The sequence below is a fragment of the Diceros bicornis genome, chromosome 32, assembly GCF_020826845.1.
Source record: "Diceros bicornis minor isolate mBicDic1 chromosome 32, mDicBic1.mat.cur, whole genome shotgun sequence".
Classification (NCBI taxonomy): domain Eukaryota; kingdom Metazoa; phylum Chordata; class Mammalia; order Perissodactyla; family Rhinocerotidae; genus Diceros; species Diceros bicornis.
In genome coordinates this window covers 33,083,132-33,103,031 of record NC_080771.1, presented here as the reverse complement: position 1 = coordinate 33,103,031, position 19,900 = coordinate 33,083,132, and the positions used below count along the sequence as shown (strand labels likewise).

The following is a 19,900-nucleotide window of genomic DNA, read 5'->3' as shown; positions in this document are numbered from 1 at the left end:
GGGGCACGCAGCCAGTGGCAGGGCATGTGGGTTGGGAGCGAGTGCCGGCTGGATCTGGGGCCCTCAATTCCCTGGGTAGTTGCTCTTGTGCAGGGCACAACCTACCCGACCACACATGGCAGACCTACTTGGGCCCAGAGTGGAAGCCACTCTGACATTGTTGAGGCTCTGGAGCTCCCATCTGCTCCCAGCGGCTCTGCGGGGGCTCAAAGAGGGGCAGAAGGACAGCTCAGAGAGGGGAGTCTCCCCTCCTGCCACGGCTGCCCACCGCCCATCTCTTCTGGCCCCATAAGCCGTACAGTACCAGGGGCTGGCAGAGAGGGAGAAGGTGTGCGCGTGTGCAGGGGGCTGGGGCCACGTCCTCGTGTGCCCACGGCTGAGGCTTCAGTGTCGCAGAGGGAGAACGAACTTGTAACTTTCAAAAACAAGAGTGCTCCCGAAAACCAAACAAACAACCCCCCCATACACACACACACACAGAAGACCCAGACACCAACCATGAGAGCACATGAGACCAGTTGTAAATATGCCAACTCGACGTGGGGGCTCTCTGCTTTCTGTGAAAGAGGAGACCTTCCAAGTTTCCTTTGGCAGGACTGGTGACACACCAGGAACCCAGTGCAGAGTCACGGCAGACACACAGGGCTCTTGCTGCGTTATTCAGTCTTTATGACACCCCACGGCATAGGTAGCACCATCGCCCCCATTTTACAGAGTGGTAAACCGAGGCACAGAGCGGTTAGGGGACTTGCTCAGGTCCCACAGCTGGAGCTGGAACCCAGGCCATCTGGCTCCCAAGTCCATGCTCTCAACCCAACCTGGGGCAGGGTCTTATGGGGAGACCCCCAGCCACAGGGCTCCATGGAAAAACTGAGGCCAAGTCTGGACCATCTCCTCCTGCCTCCCTCTCCTCCTGCCTGTCAGGGAACCTCCATCCAGTCTGCACTGAGAAGAGGCAGAGAGAGGCTGGCCAGGCCTCCTGAGCACAAAGCCTCCTCGCTGACCTTCCCTTGGCACATCCCACCGCAGCCCTAACGAACCCGGCTCAGCTAATGAGGGAAGCGGCCTCTCCTGCCCAGCCTCTGCCCACTTAGACGTGGGGCCTGGCACCCCCACCTCCGGCAAGGACCCCGAGTGGGGCTGTTTGTGGCGTCTCCACTAATTAGCAGGAGCTCAGCCTCTGTCGCAGTGACCTTTCAAATGCCAGGAGCCTGCTAGTGTCCGCGTCCTGGAGAGAGGCGCAGTCTGGCACTCCCCCCTCCGCCGGCCGCCACACGCCTCCACGCTTCCACGTTCCACAGCCCAGGCGGGCAGGCCCCTCACGCTCGGCTCCCCTCGGGAGCCAGGCCCCAGCTGCTCCTCCGAGCAGAAGTCTCTGTCCTGGGAGCCACCAGGACGGGCCATCCCCCAGCCCGTGCTCCTGTAATCCCGAAGGCCTCCACTCCAACCCTGAACCCAGGGCCTAGTTTGAGCCCACAGGCTCATCGTCCACCCCCAGGCATCTCGCTCCTGGGGACACAACTGTGTGCGTGTGCTGTGTGCGGCTCTTCCTCTATGTACCTCTCCCCCCACCCTCATCCCTCCGTCCCTCTGTCCTTATTCCCATCCCCCCCACACCACGTTTCCAGGCTGTGCTGGGCTGTCTGAACCGGCCTGCACCGGCCCCCAGCTGAGAGTCTGCAGTCTTTCATCTGCTCTCTCCCAGCCTGGCTCTGTTATCTGTAAAAACGAGGTGACGCTCCCTCTCCCAGTGGGAGCAGAGTGAAGATCAAACGAGAAGGTCTACTGAAATCTGGGTGCACGACAGATGCTCAGTGGCTGCCAGCAGCCTCCCCCAACGGTCAACTCCCTGTGGGGCACCAGGCGGAGCTGACCAACCAAGGCCCACTTTCCAAGGCAGTCAAACCTCATGAGCCCATATCAGGGCTCCCTGATTCCTTACAGTGAGCCCACCACGCCGGGAGCTCCGCTCCCCATCGTCGAGACAGCCCCCGGAGGCGGGTACTAGTATTATCATCCCCACGTACAGATGGGGAAACTGAGGCCCCGAGAGTCTGGTGACCAGCCTGAGTCGCAGAGCTGGTGAGTGGCTGAGCCACGACTTGAACCCAGGCAGTCCCTGTGACAGAGGAGGGCCCCACGTCCTTCTCACCGGCCCGGGAAGCTCCCCTGGACTGGCCTCACACACCCACATTAACCCTGGTGACAACCCCCTACGGCCACTCGGTGGTGGCGGGGAAGACTGAAGGTCCCAAGAGGAGGAGCGAGCTCGGACCCCCTGGGGGCCGCAGAAGCAAAGTCGAGGGTCCCCGCAGCTATGCTCAGGGGGCAGAAACAGCCTCTAATGGGGGAACAGGCGATGAGGACGACACCCCATTTGTGCCTAAAGGAAGACCAGGGCACCACTCACCCATGCACACAAGCGAGCGCACGCGCGCGCACACATACAAACTCTGCAAAGGTTCCTTCACAGCCACACGATCAGAAAGACACACACACCCCCACAGCTCCACACACCTTCAGTAGGTACAGGAATAGAGGCATAGCCCTTCAGACCACAGCCGTGCACACTCCCGCAGCGCACAGGCGAACTCCCACTGCTGCATCCCGGTGACGCACACAGCCGCGCTCTCACCAAAGACTAAATCCCTTACCCGTAAGCCTACAGACATTTACAGAGGACCTACTGCGTGCTGGGTATCAGGCACACGACAGGGACAAGCCCAAATTCCTTCCTGTGAAGATCCCACAATCTGCTGGAGGGCCTGGCCAGCACACGGCGATGACCACGAGCCCCGGGCTGGCCGCATAGTGAAGATGCTAGAGAGAGGCCGGCGTCAGGGACCAAGCCCCTTAACCCCCTTCCCTGATCTCTAACGCTGTTCAGAGCACGATGCCACAAACAATGCTCAAGGGCCACTGAAGTCCCCCCAATCCCTCTCCTTCCTCTATATGGAACTGCTGCCAATGGTCCTTATCCCAAGAGGCCTAGGGGGGCCCCCATCACACCCAGGGATAGGGGGCAAGAGATGGAGACCCCTGGGCACCGACTTTCAGCTCAGACCTGTGCATCCCGCCCTCGTCCTCTGAAGCTTCAAGTTCTCCCTCCAACACCATGGGGGGCAGGTCAACACTAACTCCCAGAGTCAGGGAAGGAGGGTGGTGCTGGGGACCCAGGCCGGAGCCCATGGGAGAGGGACAGGGGCCTGACGCTTTGGGGACCTGAGGGCCCCTGGCACAGGTACCACGTCATCTGTTCCCACTCTGTCCCCAGCCCTGGCCTTGATTCTCAATCAGTATTTTCTCAATGAACAAACAATAATTACCGAGCATAGCCTGCTTCTCTTTTTAAAAAAGTTTGTCACTCACCTCCTCCCTGCATTTTCCCAACAGCCCGGGGAAACAGACAGGGTAGGCGTTATCACCCCACTCTACAGATGGGGAAACTGAGGCCTGGAGAGGGATGGTGCCTCCGTTAAAGTCCACAGAGAGGGCTTGGGGCCCCAGAATAATTACCATGGTATTTATACAAAGTTGTACGGCTGCTCTCTGTTGCTACAGGGAGGCTCACGGGGGCCGTGTAAACTCAGGCCCCCAGCCTTCCTCGTGCAGGGTGGAGCCATTCCAAGAAGTCAGGAGAAGCGGAGTGTCATGAATTCACTGGCCACGGCAATGGGCTGCTCACATTGTTGAGGAGGCTGTGTGACGTGGGGAAAAGTGCAGGGAGTCTGCAGAGGAGCCTTGACTGCCTTCACGTCGCTGGGCAACCCTGGGCAAGTCACCTAACCTCTCTGGGCCACTACGGAGGTGACAGAACAGCACTGACTGCAGCAGGTTGCTATGAGAAGGATGTGTGCAGGGCTTGTGAATGGCCTCGAGTGAGACTGGGGGCTTCCTAAAGGGTCTCTGGGCCCCCGCCTGGCCTGTTCTGGTTCAGCCCAGCTGCATAAGGGTTAATGTACACCAAGCACGTACTATGGCCAAGACATCTTGGCATCGCAGACATCAACTCACTTGTGGAATCCTCATGGCATCCCTACTAAGTAGGCACTGTGGGAGTCCCACTGTACACATGGGGAAACTGAGGTGCAGAGCCAGGATCCAGCCTTCAGACTTCAGAGTCCTGCACTCTTAACCTTTAGGTTTGAGGTAGTCCATGTCTCTACATCTGACCCCTTTCCCTGAAGCATCTGGACAGAGAACCAAGTCCTCATTCAGGGACGGTGGGGGAGGGAAACTCACCATTTTTGTCTGCTCGGCGGAAAATCTGCAGAGAAGAGAGGTCGAGTCAGCCTGGGCCGAGCCGGGCAGGCGCCCTCCAGCGGTTCTGACCGGTAGTGAGACCCCACTCGTCCCCCGCGGGCCTGGGGAAGCTGAGCCTCACCCCCTCCCCAGCGAGGAGACCCCGGCTGGGATCCAGGGGCGGGGAAGGGACGTTTCAGGCGGAGACCGCCCCAGCCGCCCGCGCGGAAGCAGCCACCCACTCCCTTCTGTGCCGCCAGCCTGCCCACGGCCACGCCGACACACACGCACACGCGCGTGGACACGCTCACACCCATCCACACGCCTGCGGGTGGACTTCCAGAGCTATCGGTCCACGTGGCTTCACCCACTGTCCTGTGCTCAGTCGCACACTCAGAATTGTGTCCCATGGGCGCAGCCACACGCCTTACACCATTGCACCCCTCCCAGAACCCCTGGGGAGCCCCGGTTTTCTCCAGGGAGGTTGGGTTAAGTCTGAAGGAAGGGGTCTGCTAACAGAACCTCGAGACCTGGCGAGTGGACCAGCCGCGGGCAGGGCTGGATTATTTTGGGGGTGGGGGAGTGGGTGGAAGTAGGCAGTAGGGAACCAGCTGCAGATGCAAAGTTCTGGCTGCATCATGAGGGGCTGGAGGCAGGGCACGCCTCCCCCCCCCCCCGCCCCCCCCCCCCCCCCGCCCCCTCCAAGCCTCAGGTGAGACCAGATAACTCCTTCTCTTGTTATTTTTGGGACCAGGTAAGCCATGCTGATTGATTGAGGAGGGGGAGGGGGAGGGGGAGGGGGAGGGCCCCCCCATGACCACCCCATCTTTGGTCCTTGCCTTGGTGCCAAGGGAGGATGCCCCCCCATCCTTCCACCAATGGGGCGGGCATCCATTATCAGGCCCCTGGGGCTGGGACAGACTGAAGCAGCAGCTCAGGGAGGGCTTCTGGAACATCACCCCCCTCCCTCAGCTGAACCCCGAGTCCAGGGCACCAGGCGGAACCCACTGTGGCTGGAGCAGAAAGGGAGGCAGTTATGGGACCACTCCAGGCCCTCCTCAAAGCCCCAGCCTGGGCGCCCCACACCCCTGCTCCTGACTGTGAGGTTCCTGAGGCCGGGGTCCCACCCTCAGGTGCCTGCTCTGGGCCGGGGTGTTAAACAAGGGAATGACAGGACCACAGGGATGCGGCTCGAGGAGTCTGCACCAGCCTGTGAGCCCCGACGCCCGCTCATCACCCCATTTCACAGAGGAGGAAATGCAGACTCAGAGCCCACACACCGCCAGCATGAGGACTCGAAGCCCACCTCCCGACTGTCAGAGAGAATCAGGAGGGGTCGGTGCAGGCTTCCCTACGAGGGCAGGCTTGCGTCTCCGGACCCTGTGGCCCTGGGCTTTCAGCGTGAACTCCGCTGGGGTTGAGAGGAGAGAGAGAGGGAGGGAGGGGGAGAGAGAGAGAGGGGGAGAGGGAGGGGGGGTCTAGCTGTGTAAGTGTGTGTCGGGCTGTGTGTGTGTGTTTGGGGGCACTGGAGCCACAAGCACTCAGAGCACAGCTCCCTTTCCCTACCCAGTCCTCTCCACCCAGAGTCAACTACGGTTTCCAGAAGAGAGGAGACCCACGGTCCCCCCACTCATAGGGCCGTGCAGTACACACACACAACACTCCCAGAAAGCCACCACACACACGTGAAGCACCCCATCCTGCGGCCACCCCCACCACAAAAGGACCCTCACTGGGACATGCATGTCCCACCACCCGTGATCTCACTGGGGGGCAGGAACCCCAGAATGAAGAAGTTTCCCACGGGGCGGCCATCCACCCTGTAGAATCTCTCTCCCACCCGGGGGAGTGCGTGGGGGGGGGGTGAAGTGGAGCTTTGAGTCCCAGAGGGGACTGGGGGGGGGCGGTGAATAGAGGGAGGGTGGGAAGGGAATGGGGGACAGAGGGGCCTAGGAGTGCAGTGGGGGTGGCTGGGGGGAGCCCAGGGGGTCCGGGATCAGCGAAGATGGGGGTGGTTTGGCTCCACTGAAAGGGGAGGGGAAGACAGCTGGGGAGGGGGCTTCACTTTTAAAGAGGCTGTGTCGGAGCGAAAGGGGAATACCGGGCTCAGAGTCTAAAGCCAGGACGAGAAAGCCGGCACCTAAAGCCCGGGGGGGGGGGGGGGGTTGTCTCTCAGAAAAGTAGCGACTCGGCAGGGATCCGGGGTGGAGAGGAGGAGGGGGCTCCGGTCTCAGGAGGGGATGAGAGTAAAGAGCGAGGCGCGGGGCTGGGGAAAAGACGACGGTTTGGCCAGCACAGAAGTAGGGGGGCAGTGGCCGGGGCGACGGGCTCCAGAGTCCCGGCTCCGGGAAGGTGGGGGTCCCGAGAAGTGAAGGGAGGTTGGTGGAAGGAGAGGTCGTCCTGGTTCGGGGACAGACCCCGGCCGGGACGTGACGGGCTGGGGGCTCGCGCTCTGGGGCGCAGAGGGGGATGGGTCGGGGTCGTCTGCGCAGGGAGGAGAGGACGCGGGTCGGGGCGGGGACCCGGGAGGGCGGCGTCGGGGTCGCCCCCGAGAGAGGAGGGGACTCGGGGTCCCGGCCAGCGCGTACTCACGTCCAGGATGACGGCGGTGCCCCCGCGCGGCGAGGCGGGGCCGGGGCCGGGGTCCGCGGAAGGGGCGGCGGGGGCGTCGGGGGCCAGCGGCGCCCGGGGCTCGCCCATCCTGGCGCCCACCCAGCGCAGCAGCCCGCCCAGCGCCCGGCCCTGCGGCGGCGGCTCCCGGAGCAGCCTGTGCGCGCCGGCCCTGCACAGGCGCGCCGCCCGCTCGCACATCGCGCCGCGCCCGCCGCCGCCGCCGCCGCCCGGAAGCCCGCCGACCCCCGCCCGGCCCGCGGCCCGCCCCCGCGCGACCCCCTCCCCGCGCCGCCCGCGCGCCCCGCCCTCCCGCTCTCGGCCCCCACGGCCGCGGCCACCGCGGGGACGGGCCGCCTCCGGGGAAGGAGGGGGAGGGGGGCGCTCCGCCCGGACCCCGAGCCACGTGCCCCGTGTCCACACCCCCCTCCCCCCACTCCCGCGGCCAGGCGCGGCGGCAGGGGGCTGCCCGCCCGGAGCGCGAGGCCTGGCGGCTGGACCCCGGCCCGGCCGCATGGGGGGGTGTTGCGCTGCCCAGTAGGCACGGGGTTGGTGGGGGTCTGGCTGCGTGGGGGGCATCCCTGGGGGCTGCCCTCCCGAAGGTCCCCCCACCCCACCCGTGGCGCCGCCGCAGGGGCCGGAGCTCAGGTGTCCGGCGAGCCTGGAGCGCCCTCTGCCGGCTCCAGCTCCCGAGATGAGTGCCCACGCGCGCGGGCTCCCCCATCACTCCCACTGACACCTACTCCTCCCTCCCGGGGGCGTGCATGCTCCCCCAGACCTCCGCCTCCCATTACACAAAGACCGGAACCAGGCTGCGCCCCAGAACATCCTCTTCCCCTCACACTCCATCCATCCATCCATCATCCACCCATCCATCATCCGTCCATCCATCATCCATCCATCCATCCATCCACTGGTCCAAAGGATTAGTTAGGGAGCACCCGATAGGTGCTAGGCCCCAGACCCTGTGCTAGGCGCCGGATTCCAATAATGGGCAAAACAGACTGGGTCCTTGGCCTCCGGGAGCTTACATCCAAGTGGGTGGAGCCAGATACTGGAACCATTTCACAAATAAATAAACCATTACAACTGAACTGCCATAAAGAGGTGGCACTTTGGGCCATGAGTGAAGGATTTGTCCTGGTGGCCATGTGGCCCTGGAGGGGTCTTCGTCAGAAGAGGCTTCCTAGAGGAGGTGATCCTTATGCTGAGAGAGTGGAAGAAGAGGAGAAAGAGGAAGAGAGAGGAGGGAAAATGCCCTGGGCTAGAGACCAGCCTGTGCAAAGGCCCTGCAGCAGGTACAAGCCTGATGAGGAACTGAAAGGAGACAGTGTGGCTGGAACCAAGTGGGAGAGCAGCAGGGACTAGGTTGGAGGGGTGGGAGGGCTGCAGAAGGCTCCCCAGCACCTCGTTTCTCCACACCCTCCCCTCACTTCTCTACATAGCTGTCCCCCACTTGGGGCACCATCCCTTATCTCCCAACCCCCCAGTCCAAGGACTTCCTCCTACATGGCCCTGTGCCCTCCCCCCAGCTCCCAGAGAAGGGTCCTGGGCATCGGGCCCCTCCCCAAGCGTAGAATCCTCAGACACATGAGTGGAGGCAGGCTCTGGTTTTATTTGGGACCTGATTCTGGAACGAGCGGGGCCTGGAGTCCTCCTGGCGTGGTGCTCAGCTGGCCCTGGTGATCCCTGCTCAGGCTGGCAGCTTTCGCCCCACTCACAGGTCTGGGCCTGCCTCGGCCTGTGGCCACTGTTCCTGAGCCCTGGCCTGAGTCCGGGCAGCCTGGCCTCCCCACTCCTCTTCGTTGGTGAGGCCGCCTCCTGGGCTTGTGGCCGCTCCTGTCTCCTGCCAGGAGAGGTCTCCTTCTCTCACTGGGCATCTTGGGATGGCCTGTGTCTGCAGGGCTGTGGTGATCTCCCTGCCTCTTTAGGGCCTGGGTGCGAGGATGCCAGGCCGGGTGCTAGGGCGGCCTCCTGGCCTCCTTCCTCAGCAGGGAGCTGGCCACGGCCAGGGCCCCACCCTGGACAAACCGCACAAAGTTGTCCCCGGCCAGCGGCCCCACGGCATACAGGCCCTCCTGCTGGGTGCTCTGGTAGGTGAAGGGGTCCACATCGATGGGGTTCCTCTTCGCGCTCAGTGGCTGGTCAGGGTCCATGGCAAGGTCAGTGCCCGCCCCGGGGAGGAAGGAGAGGTCGGGGTGGGAGCCAATGAGGACCAGCACCAGGGAGATGCCGAAGACCTTCTGGAGGCCCGTGGGGTCCCGGAACACGGCCTGGCGGTCCTCCTTGAAGAGCAGCAGCTGGTGCTCGGGGAGGCTGCGGTAGCCCTCGTAGGGGCTGGGCAACAGGATGGACTGCTCCCGCATCATCTGGTGCACCTTGTGGTACTCGGGGTACAGCATCTTGGGCAGCTGGTTGAACACCAGGCCGGGGTCGTCCACGGGCCGGCGGAAGGCGTGGATCACCGGGATGTTGTAGTGGCGGGCGTAGAGGACCGCGTCGGCCGCCGACAGCCCTGCCCCGATGATGAGGATGGGGTCTGAGGCCGGGGTCACCATGCCCGCCCGTGTGGCCACCTCCAGGGCCGACAGCTCGTGGTGCACGAAGGGCAGGGCCTCCCCGGGGATGCCCAGCCGGGCCGGGCTGTCCGACGTGCCTGTGGCCAGCACCACGTTGCGGGCGCACAGGGAGAAGGGCTGCTGACTCCGGTCCTCGGCCGTCAGGAAGCCGCTCACCTGGAAGAGGGGGCTGGGGTCCTGGGCCCCGGAGCCACTGGGCTCAGGTATCCCCCACTCCACGGCCGTGACCACGGCGCCAGACACGAAGTTGTGGCCCAGGCCTTTCTTGGTCACGTAATTCCTGTAGTAGTGAGCGATGTCCCCGGCTGTAGCCCGGCTGTTGCGAAGACCTCTGGGGGGAAGGACATGGGAGGGTGAGCGTCAGAGAGTGGACTGGGGTGTGGGGGCCATCAGGCGACTGGGGATGGCCAGGCTGGAGTCAGGCCCTAGAGCCAGACAGTGGCTGTGCCACCCGCCAGCCATAGGACTTGCCCAAGTGGTTTGACCTCTTGGAACCTCAGTCTCTTCTTCTGTAAAATGAGACTGATCAGGGTACCTCATTAGGGTGAGTGTGGGCCTCACCCTAAAGGGGTTCAGAGTGTGGCCTCTAGAGCCAGACGGCCTGGGGTCAAATCCTGGCTCTGCTGCTGGTGAGCTGTGTGCCTGAAACTCTCTGTGCCTCAGTTTCCTCATTTGCAGCATGAGGGTGACGATGGTGACAGTACCTACTTTGTGCGGTTGTTGAGAGGATTCGATGATGATATAAACAAAGAGCTTAGAATAGGGCCTGACAGGTAGTGAGTGACATATAAGAGTCATAAGAGTTGGCCATTATTGTTACCTCGAAGGATTAAATAATACTCCACATAAATATGGTAGGATTCCATTTTTATGAAGTTCAGATAAAATTAACCTATGGAGTTAGAGGTCAAGAGTGGTCACTTCTGGGGAGGGGGTGGGGGCGGGGACTGGGAGGAGGGGCTCCTGGGGACAGGGTGTCTGTTTCTTGATTCCTGGTGGTTGGAAGGCAGCTGGGTCCACTTTGGGACATTGCGTCCCCCAGCATGCACGTGAGCAGTGTGCTTTGCTGTACGTAGGCTATAATTCAGTAAACGAGTGGATTAAAAATAACCCACGTAAAGCACTTTGCACAGTCCCCAGCTCACACAGTAACAGCAGGGATGATTTTATTATTGCAATTATTATTCCCACCCCCTCTGGGGCCGGGACTGTGGGGCCAGCACTGCTGGTGTCTGAGGTCCAGGCTTTGCGTCATCTCAGCTCCTCCCTACGTCTAGCTGTGTGGCCTTAGGTGAGTTACTTTCCCCAACTGTGGATATACTGTTAGGGATGAACTCACTTAATGGGAATCCTGTGTGACGCGCCACCATGATCAATTGTCACGAGCTCAGACCACATCCCCCGTGGCCACTCCAGCCAACCCAACTCGTTAGTCTGCTACTGAAACTGGAACTGTGGAATTTATTTCTGTGGGTTTGTCATTTCTCTTTCTCTGTTTTAGTAAAAATTATTTTGAAGGGCTGTCCTAAGAAGATGTTACATATGGGCTTATTGATAATAATGCACATTGGAAAGAATGAAGCCCCATGACTGGGCCTGGTCTGGGGACCGTGGCAGCACCACGAGGGCAGGGAGCCCATCTGTTGTGGGTTTGGGCTCCGACATCTAAGCACAAGGCCCGACATGTAGGGAATATTCAGTGGAGATACTGGCTCCCTCGGGAATATTAGGTGGCCGCGTAAAGGATGGTGCAAACACTGTAATCGCCACATGCAATGCTGTGACATCGTGTTCAATTTTAAGAGTAGGATATGGAAGAGTCCGTCTACAAATGAAGTTTAAATCCTGTCTGTCTGTTAGCAAACACATCACTAACAAGCCCGGATGTCTCCCTACCACATCTGCAGGGACAAAAGTCTTTGTGTCAAAGAGACAGACAGTGGACCCCAGAGAGGTGGAGTGCCTGGTGGGTGGGGGCGACAGGCCTCCCCTGCGCCCGTCACAGCCCCCGAGGGCAGAGGAAACAGGGCTTCAAGTATGAGGGCAGACGCCACCCAGTGGCATCCTCTGCCCTGCAGCACAGGGCAGCTTTGGGCCTCGTGCCCCAGGATGAGCAGGGGTGGGATTCAGCCCCATCCCCAGGGCAGTCAGAGGTGTGCAGGGTGGTCATTGTGGAGTAGGACACAAGACGGGGAGAAAACATCCCCAGACAGGACAGCAACGGGTAGAAGAGGGGGCTTGGGGTGAGTTGTCTTCCTTTGTCAATTTTCTGTTTTCTAGAGTGTGGTTATGTTTCCAGTGCAAAAGCATAAAAAAAAGGAAGTGTATCCTACTTGCTGACCTAGAAGGAGAGAGATTGTTCCAGGCCAGGCTCAGAAGAGTGAGAGGGGCGGTGGGGAGGCCAGAGGACTGAGTGGGGAGCCTGGGCCAGAGGCATGGGGCAGGGCGTGGGGGCCAGGGGCCAGCTGTCACCCCCTCCCTGGAGGCTGGAATGCTAAGGAGAGGCTGAGTCAGGGGGTCGTGTGGCCGGGGGAGGGAGCACTGGACAGGGAGTCCTGGGGCGAGCCTAGCTCTGCCGCTCACTCCTCGTCTGGTCCTAAACAAGTCCTTTCCCCATCCAAGCCTCAGTCCCCCCGCCCCCGCCCCGAGTAAGAGGATGGCGCCCCAGACGAGCCCCAAAGCCCCTTTAGCTCCAGCCCCTGGGCTCAGTGTGGGGTGGGCCTGGGCCTCCCCCGCCCACCCTGGGCTTTCCAGGGCTGCCTCACCTCCGCTTCCTGCGCATCCAGTCCTTCACCTGCAGGTCTGGGAGCCCCATCCACTGGGCTTGGCTCAGGGTCACCATGGAGCCTTCAATGGACTGCGGGGAACGGGAGTCCTCAGTCCAGGCCTCTGCTAGCCCCCAGCCCACTGGAGGCTGGAGGGCACGGGAGGCCTTGGAGAGAGGGGAGGACGGGGAGGCAGAGGAGGGGCAGGGGGGAGGCAGTGGGGTGGGAAATGGAGGTCTTCACCCCCAGTTAGGGAGGGAATTTCCCGAGACTTCAGGTAGATTCGGCCCCAATCCCCTTGCAACCCCGCCCGTCTCCACTCACATGCCAGGCTCCCCCAGGCAAGTTCCGGCCCAGGACCAAGTGGGGGATGGCTCGCTCCTTCTGGTGCTTCCAGGTGAGGACCGACTCCACATTTCCCCCAAAGTCTGTGTCCGGGCGCAGGAGGGCATCAAAGAGCAGAGCCACAGGGCTTTGGCTGCGGCCTTCGAGGCCTTCGGACAGGTAATCCAGGTCCTGGAGGGGGGCACAGGTCAGAGGGGCCACCGGGGGAAGGGTCCCTGGTCCTGCCTTCCCACCCTAATATTGGGGTGATCAGACAAGCTTGGGAAATGCTGCCTCTTGAAGGAGATGATGCACATCAGCTTGTAAAGGCTCTGACAAGTCCTGTAGCTGTCAGGTACCTGTTTAATTTTGCCAAACCCAGGGTCTCTCAGACTTACTGGAGTAGGAACGTTTTCTCTGCATGTTATACTGAAGCACTAGCGTCCTGTCGAAGGCATTTTGAAAAATGCTGATCTAGACTAAATGCTGGCTTACTCCCTCATCCCCAGCGTGAGGGTGGGAGACCAGGAGGATGGATGCCGCCTGAAGGGGCAGGTGGACGGTGAGTGGCCTCCTGGAAGGCACGGGGCATGGAGGGAGGACCGGGAAGCGCTCTTGAGCAGGGCGTGGTGGGACTGAAATGTCTAGGGGGGTTTCTCAACTTTGGCACTGCTGACCTTTGGGCCAGATAATTCTCTGTGGTGGGCGCTGTCCTGTACATTGTAGGACGTTTAACAGCATCCCTGGCCTCAACTCTCTAAGCTGGTAGTGTCACCACTCCAGTTGTGACAACAGACATTGTCTCCACGTTGCCAAGTGTCCCCTGGAGAGCAAAATCGTCCCCCAGTCTAGAACCACTGTTCTAGGGCAGGAGAGACAAGTGGATATAGAATTTGTGGGTCTCGAAAGACAGCCTTGGTGTCTCTGTCGAAATTTCCGAGGCTGATTTTGGGGCCTCTCGTGTTCCCTGATTGGTCTTGTGTCTAACAAACACGTATTTGTGGTTTGGCCCTGGGAAAGCTGGGAGAGTTTCCCCAGAGTGGGTAGCCCCCTCCACCCCGTGGAGCTCTGGCCCACCTGGTCCAGGATGGAGACCCCCGGCGCCTCGGCGAGCTTCCTCTGCAGCAAGGGGTGCGGGTGGATGGCATCTGGCTTCACGTAGGGCGTGTAGCCAGAGAGCAGGTAGGACAGGCAGATGCCCGAGGGACCATTGCCTGGGGAGAGAGGGCGGGTCAGAGGGTGGCGCTTTTAGGTGCCAGAGACCACCGCCGCCGGGGGCTTTGGTTTTGATCTGACTCATTCACTGATTTGCTCTTCATTCATAAAAACAAAAATGATCCATTTATTAGGCCCTTGGCATGTGCCGGGCTCTGTGCGTGATAATAGTCAATAACAAAGTCATGAGCTACGGTTGAGAGCCTACTGTGTGCCGGGTGCTGCACCACGGTGCTGCTCCAGCAAGGAGAAAGGGGTGGTGGTCCCCGCTGGCATCTATGGAGGGCTGACCATGGGTCAAGCTTTGTGTCAAGGGATTTTAATAAAACAAAATAATAAGAAATGACAGATCTGCTGCTGTACCAGGCCTCAGGAAGCCCCGAAGTGCATGCGTTATCCCACTGAGCTCTCCCAATGACTTCAGCGAGGTACATACTACTCCTTTTTCCCTTTTATACTTGAGGAAGCTGGGGCACAGAGTGGTTAGGTAACTTGCCTGTGGTCACACAGCAACATGACCAACGTGCTGAGATCGCTAGGAACTAGTCCTGTCCTCCCAGAGCTGACAGTCTGGTTGGTCAGACAGACAAGTAAAATATTATAATACAGATTGCTCCACACTCTGGGTGTCGAGCTCGGGGCCTGTGGGCACTCAGGAAGGGTGCCACCTGTGGGGCCACCTGCCCCCAAGTCTGAACGAATTGCACCACTTGCCTGTGGCACTCGGGCAATGAACCTCGTGACATGGCTTCCCTTCCTATCCGTCTTGCCCCTCGTCTTATCTCGCGCTGTTGGGAATATCGCCCACGTGTGGAATACTGTCAGGATGAACCAGATGAAATCGCTGACGGTCAGCTGTTTTTGACTTACGGGAATGGCCATTTCATGTGGTCCAGCCTGATGCTTGCAGGGGGGGGTGGGGCCATCTGTCCCCACTTTTGCAGATCTGAGGACAGGACCCCAGGACCCTTCCACGAGCTCCTGGCGCGGTGCCAGGAGCTGGGTGAGCACGGGGACCAGCGCAGGCTTAGGACCAGGCCCCCCGCCCTTAAGGGACCGTCTCGGCAGGTGGTTCTGTTCTTGCCTCATGGGTTCTGGCAAGGATCATGTGACATGACTTTTTTCTTTTTGGTGAGGAAGATTCACCCTGAGCTAACATCCGTTGCCAGTCTTCCTCTTTTTTTTTTTGCTTGAGGAAGATTGTCCCTGAGCTGACGTCTGTGCCCGTCTTCCTCTGTTTTGTATGTGGGACGCCTCCACAGTATGGCCGATGAGTGGAGTAGGTCCACTGCTAGGACCTGAACCCGCGAACCCCGGGCTGCCAAAGCCACGGGGCAGGCCCCGGAATGACACTTCATAAATTGCTAGGCATGGCACTGGGCACACAGTGAACACTCAGTGGCCAGTTTTAAAGACGACAATTGTAAAGAAAGGCCAGCCTGGCCTTGCCCGGCTCCTGACCTCTGACCCCAAGGACTCAGTACCGCCCCCCCCACCCCCCACCCTGAGCGGTACTCACCGATGATGACGACCGTGAGGGGCTCCGAGCTGCTGGTGCCAAGGTGGTCCTTCCTCCAGTTGCTCATGGCTGTGGCTGGCGGGGGACTCGGGGTTGGCAGCCGGCCTGGGGGCAGAGGGGAGGAAGGGCCACTCCGTGAGCCTTGGGTGTCACGCAGTCACTTCCCAGCTCCAGGGAGGCCTCCTGTGGCCCTCAGGGTCAAGTGCAAGGCGCCCCTGAGGCCTAGGAGGATGCCACTCCCTCTCCCTTCTGCCTCCTCACACTGCTCCGTTCCAGACAGGCCTGTCGCCCTACCCCAACGATGCAGCGTCCCCTCCTGCAGCCTGTCGCCTCCGTCTCTCTGAGCCTCACTCTGCTCTCCCCACCTCATCAACAGGCAGTAACGATACCCAGAGCTTATTATGCACCTTCCACGAGGCCTCCTCTGCCCAACCCGGGGAGCTGTGCCACAGCCCCCACCCCACCATCCAGCCCTCAGGTCTTTGGTGTGGCCCAGTGGACTTTGGGGCCATCACTGGTCCTGGAGAGGTGCTTCCTAGCTGGTTTCCATGGGCCCCTTCCTGGACCTCTCTGGGCCTCAGTTTCCTCATCTGTAAAATGGGAACAATAATCATCTCTACTCCAGAGGGTTGTTGAGGGACGTGAGGTGATGTAGGTGAAGCACCTGCCTGCAGCAAGTCTGCCACTAGCAAAAGACGAGCGCTCGCTGCCTGCTCCGGGCCTGGGCTAGAACAGGTGGAAACTGGAAGCCCATGGCACTGGGTTTGGGGAAAATGCCTGTAAGCCTGTCGTCTCTGGAGCACCTGCGCCCCCTGCTGGCCACAGGCTCAAATCACTCACAGGGGCCCAAACCCGGTTCTTAGAGCTGCAGGGACCCGAGGAGGGTCCAGACCCACCTTCCCCACATCCCCCAAACCCCGCCAACAGGGTCCCGGCCTCCCCCACCGTCCAGCAGCCCTGCTGTCCTGAGGGCCACAAGGCAACATCTGCATGAGTGGGTGAGGGGCGGGCGGGCCTTTAGCACTTATTCTGTAGGGGTGTTTGACATAGTTTTTCTCCTGTCCTCCGCACACTGACCCCATGCGGAAGCACTATCAGTGAATGTCATTATCCCCCTTCACAGATGTGTGAACTGGGCCTCAGAGAGGTCGCACAGTCGCTCAGTGTCATGCAGCTGACTTTAAACCCAACTCAACTGGTGCCAAGGCCTTGTCTATGCACCGTGCATGCCACTCGCCCTGTCCCCGGGGAGACCCCAGGAGCATCACAGGGTCACACACTCACAGTAAACGAGTGAGTGGGTGTGCGTGGGGCAGGACCACCCAGGGCAGCCAGGGATGGGGCCCCAGGTCACTGGTCTTCAGAGTTCTTTCACAGAAGGCGGAAATCTGGATTTTTATGTGAATTCTCTGATTTGGAAAAATGGGCAACTAATTCACATATTTTGAAAAATTTGAACAGGCCAGCATACAACCTCTGATGTGTGCAGAGTGACAAACACCAGCATCCACCACCGGGCAGGTCTTGAGCAGATGGACGAGAGACAGCCGCCCAGACAGGCTGATAAGAGGACACGGGCGTCGCTCCCACAGCGACAACAGTGGACCGTCTCACAGCACTTTACAGTTTGCGAGGAGCTTGCACCTGAGTGAGAGTGTTCGGTGCTCTCAGCAACCCTGAGAGGTGAGCTGTGTCACCTCCGTCTGGCAGGTGAGGAAAGGGAGGCTCAGAGGGTAAAGGATGTCTCCAGGGTCACACGGCAGGACATGGCACATCAGGGACTCCCTCATGGGTGCTCTCAGATAAAAGGTGGCATCCACTGACATAGGGGACACGCGGCGGTCTCCATGCCTGGTTCCCTGCAGGGACCCATGCTGTCTGCCTGGGGAGAGGATTTGGGGGTGACACCACTACCACTAATAGTAATAAAAACAACAGCAATGAAAACATTTCCACACTTCTGTGGAGTTGGCTTAGTGCCAAGCATGTTCTAAACACTTTGTGTTTATACACATTAACTAATTTAATCTTTATTTCATGGGGTTGGAGTACTTATAGTGCTCTTCCAATCACTCCCATTTTACAGATGGGGAAGCTGAGGCCCAGCGAGCTTCTCCAGCCCTGTATAGCTTGCACAGGCCGCGCTGGATTCGAGCCCAGGCTGGCCTGCTCCAGAGCCTGTTCTGTGCCCCCGAGTGCGGTGTGATGACTGCCGTGTGACAGTGTGACAGCTCCCGCCAGAGGCCGTTCCCTGACGGGCTGAGAGTGTAGCACACTCATCCGTCCCAGCTCACCCCACTGCTCTTTCCCAGGACTGGTGGCGGGGAGAGAGGCCACAGGGCCTACTTTCCCAGCTGGGTGGGGACAGTGTCTCACTAACCATGGGCACTGGGTGTGCCTGGTGGCCCTGGGGATGGGACTGTCGTTCCCAGAGCACTTTCTCCTGGTACTTCCCTCGTCTTCACTGTCCCCAGGAATGACAGCAACAGGGACCATGCAACGTCTGTGCTAACAGCTCCTATGCACTATCTCCTTCAGTCCCCATGGCAACCTTTACAGATGAGGAAACTGAGGCTCAGGAGGTGAGGCCACGTCCCCCAGGGTCACAGAGTCAGTGGGTGATGGAACTAGAGTTGGACCCCTATGGGCTGAGACCACCTAGACACCCCAGAGGCCCCGAAATGAGTGTGACAACCTGCCCCCACCGGCCACAGCGCACCCACCCCAGCCACGCCCTTCACCTCCCGTCCCTTTGGACTCTCCCCCCATCCAGTGAGGAAGGCACTGGCAGGGGCCTCTTCACAGATGAGGACTCAGAACTGATGGCCCTTCTCACGCCTCGCAGGAGGTGGAGGCCCTGTTCGCCACCAGGGCTTTGCGACTCCAAGTCCAGTGCTCCCTCCTGGAAGGCTCTGGATGCCACACACATGAGGTCACCACCCAGAAGCTGACCTGAAAGGTCACTTCCTGTGCAGTGACACAGACGTCCCAAAGTCCCAAGCGGCTTAACGTTCTCCTAACCTCGGAACAACACACGCTGTTGATATACAACAGACAATTTGAAAGTTTAACTATTTCCACTTCTTTTACGCTTTTGAGTTCTGTGGAGTTGGAACGGCCGATTTGTAATGTTCACTTTTTGTTTGAGTTCCTCTGGTTGAAGATGGCAAATATTGACTGAAAAAAGTTAACATTAAAAATGAATTCAAATTCACAGAAGTGAATAAGTATAAAAGAAATGGAAACAACTGCGCCTTCAAATGATGCTTCTTTGAAGTTTGTAGCGTTGGTACTTGGCACGGTCACGAAAACCTAACACTGCTTTAGGACTTGGGGACACCTGCGTGGCTGCAGCTGTGGGGCACCTGGCGGCCCTCTGCTCTTGGGACTTTGAAGACCCTCCCAGGTGGGTTTTCCTGCCCCAGCTGCACAGAGGGAAAAGCTGAGGTCAGGAGGGAGGAGGTGTCTTGCCCAGGAATGTCTGAGACCCAGCCCCCGAGCACAAGTCCTGCCCCTTGACACCTGTCAGAGGGTGGGCGAGTCCCCTCAGAGGAAAACAGCACAATAACGGTGTCACTGAGAAAGTGACATGGGGCCATGGCCGCGCGAGGATGTGGAGGTGCTCTGTCGACCCCGTGCCACCTGCCAGTGGTCACTAGGGTGAGCCCTCAGCCCTGGCGCCTGCCCGGTTCCATCTCCTCCCTCCGGAGCCTCCCTGCCTGGGGCCCCGAGAGCTCCAAGGTCGCCCATGCTCCTGGGGCCCCACCCCTCAGCAGCAGGCCTTCTGTGAGAAGCCAAGTCCCTGGGACCCCTGGGCGGCAGCTGTGCGTGGGCACCGCAGGGCTCTGCCTGACCTGAGCGGGAGAGGCAGGGGCCCCGAGGGAAGCACCCAGCCTGGCTGCGGGATCCAGTGGCCTCGGATGCCGGGCAGTTTGCCCGGGCTGGACATCCCTCTCTTTCCTGCCAAGGGCAGCGTCACGTGGGCCGGGTGTGCTGGGACTGCGGGCAGTAGGGCAGCTGCGGGGCTGAGGGTGCCAGGCACCTGGAGATGGGCATGGCCAGGAGGCGGAGGAGGGGCCTGGGGGTGAGGGCAGAATCAGCCCAGGCTAATCAGGACCACCTGGGGGTCCACTTGCCTGGCTCCAGGACCCTGCTGGCCACTCCTGCCGGGGACGTGCCACCGTCTCCCACCCCTGTGCTTTGCCTAGGCTACTCACCTGCTGGGCAGGGGCTCGCGGGAGACTGGTGAGCTCGGCCAGCTGGGGCGCTGGGAGGGCCAGGGGTCACGGTGCCCGCCGCGGGAGCAGGATGCCCAGTGCCCCGTGGGGATCCAAGAGGCTGCGAGAGGCCAGGGGGAAGCGAGGGTATTTCACGGGCTGGGAAGAGGCGGGCAGCGGGCGGGGCCAGAAAAATCACTTTCATAAGCGTGAGTCAGCAGAGGCCTCTGGATGAATGAACTTGCACTCTGGAGGGCGGGCGTCACGCTGCCAGCCCCCGGGCCAGCCTTAAAGGGGCCCCCGCTGGGCGGTCCCTGCGGCAGCGCCCCAGGCTGGCCCCCACCGCTGGGGCTCGGTCAGTGAAGAGGAACCAGGACTCCTGAGTGAGCCAACTGGCTTTTTCCCCTGGGGAGGCAGAGACAGCTTGGC

The 19,900-nt window shown here is 60.5% G+C and overlaps 2 protein-coding genes across 3 annotated transcripts in view; both read right to left on the bottom strand.

Moving 5' to 3' along the window:
* NECAB2 (N-terminal EF-hand calcium binding protein 2) overlaps nt 1-7,053 on the bottom strand; it is a 30,325-nt gene extending 23,272 nt beyond the window's left edge. For both annotated transcript variants that reach the window (XM_058528366.1, XM_058528367.1), the window contains exons 1-2: nt 6,835-7,053; nt 4,243-4,267 (exon numbers count right to left, since the gene is read on the bottom strand). In XM_058528366.1, the coding sequence (XP_058384349.1) occupies nt 4,243-4,267; nt 6,835-7,053 (244 nt within the window). The remainder of the gene's footprint in view (nt 1-4,242; nt 4,268-6,834) is intronic.
* Nucleotides 7,054-8,401: 1,348 nt separating this feature from the next.
* Nucleotides 8,402-19,632, bottom strand: OSGIN1 (oxidative stress induced growth inhibitor 1). The gene is made up of 6 exons (XM_058528365.1): nt 19,472-19,632; nt 15,255-15,359; nt 13,598-13,734; nt 12,521-12,712; nt 12,197-12,288; nt 8,402-9,762 (listed from the first exon to the last, which is right to left on the bottom strand). Exons 2-6 carry the CDS (start codon nt 15,319-15,321, stop codon nt 8,814-8,816), a joined length of 1,437 nt encoding a protein of 478 aa, XP_058384348.1. The 5' UTR covers nt 15,322-15,359; nt 19,472-19,632; the 3' UTR covers nt 8,402-8,813.
* Nucleotides 19,633-19,900: the final 268 nt, after the last annotated feature.

Bases quoted from the DNA above. Each gene is read 5' to 3' on its own strand.
- OSGIN1 (XM_058528365.1), bottom strand. From the start codon at position 15,321: ATGAGCAACTGGAGGAAGGACCACCTTGGCACCAGCAGCTCGGAGCCC. The intron at 13,735-15,254 runs GTGAGTACCGCT...CTCTCTCCCCAG, and splicing joins CCTCACGGTCGTCATCATCG to GCAATGGTCCCTCGGGCATC. The intron at 9,763-12,196 runs GTGAGGCAGCCC...CCTTCCCCCCAG, and splicing joins TGGATGCGCAGGAAGCGGAG to AGGTCTTCGCAACAGCCGGG.